Source organism: Artibeus jamaicensis, unplaced genomic scaffold (genome assembly GCF_021234435.1).
Source record: "Artibeus jamaicensis isolate MK-2021 breed Jamaican fruit bat unplaced genomic scaffold, CSHL_Jam_final contig_402, whole genome shotgun sequence".
Lineage (NCBI taxonomy): Eukaryota > Metazoa > Chordata > Mammalia > Chiroptera > Phyllostomidae > Artibeus > Artibeus jamaicensis.
The window spans coordinates 7,433,665-7,441,948 of record NW_026521818.1 but is presented as its reverse complement, the minus strand read 5'-3'; the positions used below and the strand labels follow the sequence as shown (position 1 = coordinate 7,441,948).

The 8,284-nt window shown below is 35.3% G+C and overlaps 1 protein-coding gene across 3 annotated transcripts in view; it reads right to left on the bottom strand.

The window, feature by feature from the left end:
• Positions 1–565: 565 nt before the first annotated feature.
• The window catches only part of YTHDC2 (YTH N6-methyladenosine RNA binding protein C2), a 64,524-nt gene continuing 56,805 nt past the window's right edge, over positions 566–8,284 (bottom strand). For 2 of the 3 annotated variants that reach the window (XM_037167047.2, XM_037167048.2), the window contains exons 26-29: positions 6,978–7,149; positions 5,922–6,125; positions 4,738–4,920; positions 566–2,526 (exon numbers count right to left, since the gene is read on the bottom strand). In XM_037167047.2, the coding sequence (XP_037022942.2) occupies positions 2,446–2,526; positions 4,738–4,920; positions 5,922–6,125; positions 6,978–7,149 (640 nt within the window). In that variant the 3' untranslated portion in view covers positions 566–2,445. The remainder of the gene's footprint in view (positions 2,527–4,737; positions 4,921–5,921; positions 6,126–6,977; positions 7,150–8,284) is intronic. The other variant, XM_037167049.2, reaches the window with a different exon arrangement.

Below are 8,284 nucleotides of genomic sequence, written 5' to 3'. Positions count from 1 at the left end.
GAGGCTCACTCAGACCGGGAAGTGCAGTCACTTGGGAGTCACATGTTCAGTTGCAATATTTTGTCCTGGTGCTGACTCAAGGGTGAGGCCCATTTCACTTGCTCCTTAAAACTTTCTCTGTTTTAGGATATAAGATTCTAAATGGTAAAGAATGAGTCTCTGAGGACAAATTCTTAAAGAACCTGTCTTTTCTTGAAACACTCATTTAACTTTATTCTTTCCTCATTGCCTGTCTTTGCCGTAATTGGTAGAGTGAGGCTGGGTTGTTCATTAGATACAATAGCAAATTACCATAATGAAGTATCCTAAGAACAGAGTGTAGGTGGCTGAATATTTTATTACTATTCAAAAGATTTTATATTATGTGTCGAGATTTTTTTTCACCTCCCATAATAAGACTTTTTTTCTTGAGCAGGGGGTATTAATATGAAACCATCACCTTCTAAATCAATTTAATATCCTTCAAGGTACTTGAAGTTCATGAGTATCTCATAAAATACTGCTGATCATTGTTTCCTTAGTCCTATTATATAGCATCAGAAATAGCAAGATATAAATAATTGAATAGAATTTCATTTAAGAAGTATATTTAAAGTTCATCTTTTCCAAAAACAGCATTTTAATTACATTCAAATTGTATTCATTTTAAATATCAATAAACTCATTATTTACATAAAGGGATAAATATTAGAAAACAGATGGAAATTACAAGAAATTATAAGAAGTTTTAAAATTCCTCAACTTTCAAACTTAGAACACCATGAACTGCTAGATATATATACTTAAAATGTAAACATCATCAGAGAAACACAAGTTGCTCTAGTAGGAAAAGAACTGTAATGCACACACAGTGCAACATACTTCACATAGGCTCAACTTTTAGGCATGTCTCAAAGTACAAAATAAACACATTTTTAAAAACACAGTAACTACAAATACAAGCAGAAATCACAGCTGTCATTCTAAACTAACGCACCAACATACAGTGCTTTCCCAGAGAAAGAAGAGTTCTCAAGGTTTTATGTTGACATATAATTTTTACTTCTTTGTTCTCAAATACAGAAGAAGATGACTTGGGGTTTTCTTCTTGTCTTTAATTTCATGTGGTTTTTTTTTTGTTATATAGCAATGACCTACATGTATCACGAGAAGTGCTATCAAACCTGTTCTATTTACAGCTCAGTAACCAAGGCATTTATGTATTTATTTTTTACTTGTACCTCTACTTCCCTTCAAAAAGACTTCTTAGGAAACTTTATAGACTGTGGTGGTAAAGAGTACAAACCAAAAAATTCTGAAATGGCAAAGGAGCAGATAGATGGCACTGACACAGGTTTACAAAAAATTACCACCACTCCCCCACTTATTAAACCATAAATGCAAAAAAAGAGAAATCATATCCAAAAACATAAGCAGGATAAAAAAGTACTAGAAAACAAATAGAAGGCATTTAGAACTGTGATGCTTCTGGGCTTTAGTTTTGAGGATATATAGCAACCAAAAACTACCACTAGTTGTCGAACACTTTTTAACTTGTTCTAATGTTTAACTTGTCTAATTCAAGTTTCTTTACACAAAACAAGGAGGTCATCATTACTGTGCTCGTATCAGAGAGGAGGGAAGACTGTAACATGGGAGGGAGAAAGGGGCACAACACAGATCGGGTTAAAAGAACAAATCCAGGAAGAAAACGAAGCACTGAATGCAATCCAATCCGGTCACAAACGGGGGGAAATGATGCCTTTCTTCAGACTTTACCACATTTCGTAACTGCAGAGAAAGAACATCCCTCCTTTTTTTCCTTACTGTATCTCAGGTTTAAAATGGCAGAATAAGTAGTCCTTTATCAGCACACTATTTTTAAAAGAAACATTTTTTAATTTGGTTGTTTGCTTGTTTTTTAATGATACATCTTAAGGGCTGGCTCTCCTAAAATGGTGCTCAGATGTACTGGTGTATTCAGGCCTTTCTTAAAAGTAAACAACTTACTTTGCATTTAAAAAGCCTCAATAAAAATGATAATTCAGAGTTTTAAACAAATGAAATAATTCCATTTCAAAATAAATATACTGAAAATAATTGCTATTGTGTCAAATAATGAAACTACTACTATTTTACTCAATTAGAAACATGTAATGAACAAACATTAAATAATTATGCCCTATAATCACTACAAAAATTAAAGTTATTCTTTTCTCTTTTATATGAAAAGGATGGTTATAAAGCAACACTCTAAACCAGAAGAGCCCATTCATAATACACAGTCTCATCTAAGTTTTTGGAAGTCAGTGCATTCAGTGGTTGTAAATAGGCAGGATGTTCTTCTATAACTAAGTGCTCTAGAAAGATTTTTCTAAAAGAAGAAAAGATAAATAAGGTGAAAAACATCCTCGATGACCACAAATACTGCCAGTACTCAAAGTCAGAAATGGTATAACCTGAGTGTCAATCAGTTGTGGTTTTTTCTCCCGTTGGAAGGCGTTCCCATAACTGTAGCAGCTGTTCCCCGATCTGAGGTTCTAGTTCCTAGATAAATAAAAAATCAGAAAAAGCTTAAAAAGAAGTAGACTGATTTTTTAAACTACCAATACCTACAATGACAAAAATATAAGAATATCACTTTAAGTTTCAGTTTTCTATCAGAACATGTTAAATTACATAGTATGCATTGTTCTCATTCTCTGCTTTAAGACTTAGGAACTTGACTTCTTGACTTTAAGACTGTAGTTATCCTGCAAATACCAAAACTATTTGTGACAACTTGGTAAGAGATTTCCATGAAGTTCTGCTATAAATAATGAATTTTGTTTCTAATGGATATTTAGCAAAAGAACTCAGCTTAAACTTCAAAAGGATTACTATAAAATCTAGCATATTAGATGTTTTGGGGTTTTTTCCCCCAAGAAATTCTTAGGTGACTATATAATATTCCTTTTTTAAGAAAGATTTTATTTATTTTTAGAGAGAGGAAGAGAGGGCGAGAAACATTACTGCTCGGTTACCTCTTACGTGTCCCCTACTGGGGCCCTGGCCTACAACCCAGGCCTGTGCCCTGGCTGGGAATCAAACTGGCAACCTTTTGGCTTGCAGGATGGCATTCAATCCACTGAGCCACACCAGCCAGGGCTAATATTCTTATTTTAGGTACAAGATTTATTTCAAAATCAGCCCTGGCTGCTATAGCTCAGTGGATTGAGTGCCAGCCTGCGAACCAAAGGGCCACTGGTTCCAATTCCCAGTCAGGTCACAGGTCTGGGTTGTGGGCCAGGTCCCCAGTAGGGGGTTTATGAGAGGAAACCACACATTGATGTTTCTCTCCCTCTATTTTTCTCTCCCATCCCCATCTTTAAAAATAAATAAATAAAGTATTTAAAAATATATTTATTTCAAAATCACTATTTAGGATACAAATAAAAATATTCTTATAAAACTGAAAAGAATATCATTTATAGTCCTCTTGTGATGTGTAGGAGACCGGTTTGTTTTAGTCTGGCAAATGTGACTCAGCCCTGTATGGAAAACCTACAGAAGCGAAGTGGTGGGCAGGAGCCAGACCTTCAAACCAAGTTTTCCTGTGGGAATTAGGCCTAGAAAATGCCTATAGACTGTTATGGCTTGCTCTTGCTAAAACTCTATCACCTTGGTCTAAAACAACAAGTGTATATTGTCTATCTTCAAGGTAATATCCAAAGCCTGTGTCAATTTTCCCAAGGACAGAGCTAATCAGCTCATCGCCATTCCCCTCTGCATGTTATTTTCATTTCCTTGAATGTACCTAAAATGTAGACAATATTTTATGTAATAGATAATAAATTCTTCTCTGATGTAAAACCCAAGAAAAACAATAAAAGCCTGTCTAGACAAGGGTCGGCACACTCTCCTCTTGAGAGAGCAGCCGGGTCAGTCGGAGGTGCTCTCCCCTGGAGAAAGGACCCATGCTGTTCCCTTCTTCTCCACACGATCCACACGATTGCTGTCTCCTGTGCATTTATTTTCCCTTTCAGTCACCACAGGCAGACTCTGCTGGCCAGAGCTTATCACAGTAATGGTGTGATTTAAAAAAAATCCAAATACTCTTCATATGGTGATCAGAAGTGAGTCACACTGGTTTAAATAAATTATTGGCTGTGTGAACTTAGGCTAGACTAATTTCTCTGAGTCTATTTCATCCTACATAAAGTTGGGCTAATAAGTCATTAAATGCATCAAGTTAAATTACCTCATAAAAGCAGCTAGCACAACAGTCCACATATGTTAATTCCCATCACCCTCACTAGTTTTAAATGCATTGTCAGCAACATCATGAAAGCAAAGCAAAACACAATAGAAATAAAACAGGCCACGAAAATAGAAAAAGGCTATTTTTTAAATTATGTAATTAGCTAAAGCCATAAAAGAGCTAAGATACTGCTGTTATCCTTAGACTTTAGTGAAATTACTTCAGAATTACACTTGGTTTTGATCATACCTTAGTAAGTCAATAGGAGACTCCACAAAGGAACTTAAAATTTTATATATGCAATGAAAGAAAGATGCCAAATTTACAAAACGTTTAAAAAGCAGTAAGCTCTCTGAGATATTTGCAAGTAGGCTTTACTAACTTTTTACAAAGCTGAACCACTATCTCTGATGTGCATGTGAAAAATAATATACATTCTTACATTTGCTCCTCAAATCACTGAATTACAGCAAGACAAAATAAAAAGTAGAAGGAAAATACAAAATGCCATTGGATACCTGCCCATCTCTGCTTATCTGGACTTTCTTGTTGTCATTCCAAGGATTGAGTAAATGGTGTGCAAACTGGAAGGGAAGACTTTCTTTTCGTATCCACTCCACCTTGAACACGCCTCCTAGCCCAGCGGAGCCCCAGTCCTGGCTCTTCTCCCTGCCTATCTCAGAAGACATCCTAGAAAATCCCTGGGGGTAAAATGAGGGGGAGGGTGAAAGCGAGGATGATATTAAAATGTCCAAATTCAATTTATCAGAAAAAGCTCTGAGTTATTTTTTATTTTAAGGTAAAAATATAATATAAAAATAATATATAGCTCACAAAAACAAAAAATAAGCTACTTACTAAATGTTCTTTATAAAAATATTTATTAGCAAATTTTATAGGAAAGATCGATTTCAGTCTATTAACATAATTTCATTATAACAGATATTTTCTAAATAATGTATCAATAGTTCTAACCCCACATTTATTCCATGATAAATGGATACAGTTTAACCTCTAAGTTTTTACTTCCAAAATTATAATATTAAATAATAAATTCATTATTTTATAAATTCAGATATACATCAAGTCAAGATAAGTTAAGAAACACATTCAGTTTCTTGACTGTCAATACTAACTTTCTTGGCCTATTTAAATAAACACTTTTAGCCCTGACTGGTGTAGCTCAGTGGATTGAGCACGGGCCTGTGAAGCAAAGGGTCACTGGTTCGATTCCCAGTTAGGGCACATGCCTGGGTTGTGGGCCAGGTGCCCAGTGAAGGACACATGAGAGGCAACCACACACTGATGTTTCTCTCCCCCTCTTTCTCCTTCCCTTCCCCTCTCTCTAAAAATAAATAAAATATTTTTTAAAATAAATAAAATAAATAAACACTTTTAGCAAAAAAGTCAAGCTTCTCATTACTTTCAATCTACCTGAGAAATGAAAAATATACAGTTGTCTTCAGAAGCAGAAATTGTTTATCTGGAGAGGCTCTAGTAAGATAAGGCAAAAAACAAAGGGATCTCTATTTGTCATTCCTTTGAAGAGACACAATACATTCTTCATTCTCAGATAAGCAAAATGGGTACTTGTATTCCAAGGCAATAAAAAGCCAGGTTTTTTGTTTGTTTTTGTTTTTGTTTCTATTTCTGTTCTCTAACCTACAGACTGAAGTTCCCTAACTATTTCAGGATGGCCCACCTGGAAATGTCCAGATCCTTGAACGGAAAATACCAAGTAAACCATGCTGCTTTCCCAAAAGGCTCGATTTAGCTTCCGTTCATTGCTAGGGGTTGTAGACCAAATACCCTTCTGTTGAGAAATTTCAAGGTTTCTCAAATTGCTACTCTTCATTATGAAGTATCGAATAGGCATGTTTGGTCTTGGCGAAGGTGATTTTGACCCCTATAAAAAGAGTACATAAGTTCTTAAAAGGTAATTTGACCTTCTGAAATCAATAGGCTGAATTAAATAACATCTTCATGACCATATAAACCAAAATATTTTACCAAATAATCAATGAATGTAAATAGTTCAATCATTCCTCAAAACCTACACAAGGCTCAATCAAAATGAGGTTAAAGAGCCAAAACCAAGTACTTTGTATGGGAGCATTCAAAATCCCTTATCAAGAAAGGATCTTGGATCACCAATTTTGATTTATATTCTAAATGTACTTTCAAAAATATTTTAATAAACTTCAAAGTCTGAAGAAAAAAACAAAAATTGCTCCAGCTTATTGTCTGGATACAGCTTCTAGGTAACAATGCAAATGAAAGAAACAAACAGAAACCAGTGGTCTTGCTGAATTGCAGAAATAGTCCAAAGTAGCTAGGATCTGCGAGGCAGCGAACTAGATAGAAGGAAGTTGCATAGAAAGAGAGCTTCTGGGGAACTGCAGAGGGGTACCCTGCAGTTCTAAAGACATAAGTTCTAAAGATATAAGTTCTCAAGATGTAAGTTCAAAAAAAGTTCTAAAGATATAAAAAGGAAATAATGAACTGCCTAGCTACATGACATCAGTGAATGATGTATTCACTTAAAATACACCAAGATAGTAATAACTAGAAAAACTGGGCGAGCAAGAAGAACTAAAAAATTTACTCAATGTGTCTCAAGTTTACCAGCTTCAATGTATATCTAGAATAACAATCATAATTAGTAACTGAAATAACTGATTTATAATTCTGTTCAAATATGTAACATTAGATATACTAGAAATCCATTCCTTGCTACATGGACTTTTAGATACTCTACCTTTCCTGAGGATGGAGGAGAAGGACTAGCACATGGACTTGGGTAATCTTCTGCAGACTTTACAGAAGACTGATCTGATCGGTCATCAGTGCTTCGTTTAGGATGTAAAATTCCTCTATCTTTGTACTTCTGAGGCGGGTGTAATGCTGGAGATGGAGATTTCATCAATACTCTTGAGTGAGAAGGAGGAAGCAAAGGGCCATTATGTGTAAGTTATATATAAGCTCACAATACAAAGCAGATGCCATTTCAAAACAAAGTTGCAAGGACATTATAATTGATAGAACACTTAAAAAGGGAATTTCATTTTTCTATTACATTTGGAAGCTAAGAAACAGTTGGACTATTAAGATACACTTATAAGAACAAAAGGCAAAAATGCTTTATAAACAATCTTCGAAAGTCTTTAACTTAATATTAATAATTACTCAAGCATTATTTCTCTTACAAAATGCCTAACCTCCTTTATGATGGTATAGGAGAAGTCTTTAACAATTACATTTTATGTTGATATTTAATGTTTTTTCACATTATAAAGTTATTTATCTACATCTAAGCTAACGCCCCTTACTGGAGTATCACCCATTCCACATCCCTTCCCCCTTCATAGGACATCTTAGGGCCAAGTAAAATAGATTTTAAAAGTATACTGAAAATTACAGTATGTAAAGTGGAAATAATACTGGATTAGAGTCAGGACAGATTTCTAGGACAGTACTAAATTTGCAACTAACTAGGTATGTGATCCTATGCAACTCTTAGTTTATCTGAGCTTAAAAAGTGTATGTCTTGCCCTGGCTGTTGTGGCTAAGTGGATTACAAGTGGGCCTGTGAACCAAAGGGTCACTGGTTCAATTCCCAGTCTGGGCACATGCCCAGGTTGCAGGCCAGGTTCCTAGTGGGGGATGCTCGAGAAGCAACAACACACTGATGTTTCGCTCCCTCTCTTTCTCTCTCCCTTCCCCTCTCTATAAAAATAAATAAATAAAATCTTTTTTTAAAGTATATGCTTTTGTAGAATAACCAGACATTTAAAAATATATATGTACTTCACACCCTGGCTGGTATAGCTCAGTGGATTGAGCACAGACCTGAGAACTAAGGGATCCCGGTTTGATTCCCAGTCAGGGCACATGCCTGGGTTGCAGGCCAGTTCCCAGCGGGGGACACACAAGAGACAACTATACATTGATATTTCTCTCCCTCTCTCCTTCCCTTCCCCTCTGGAAATAAATGAATAAAATCTTTAAATAAATAAACAAATATTTTTTAAAAATACATGTACTTCCTGAAGTCACGCCATGTAA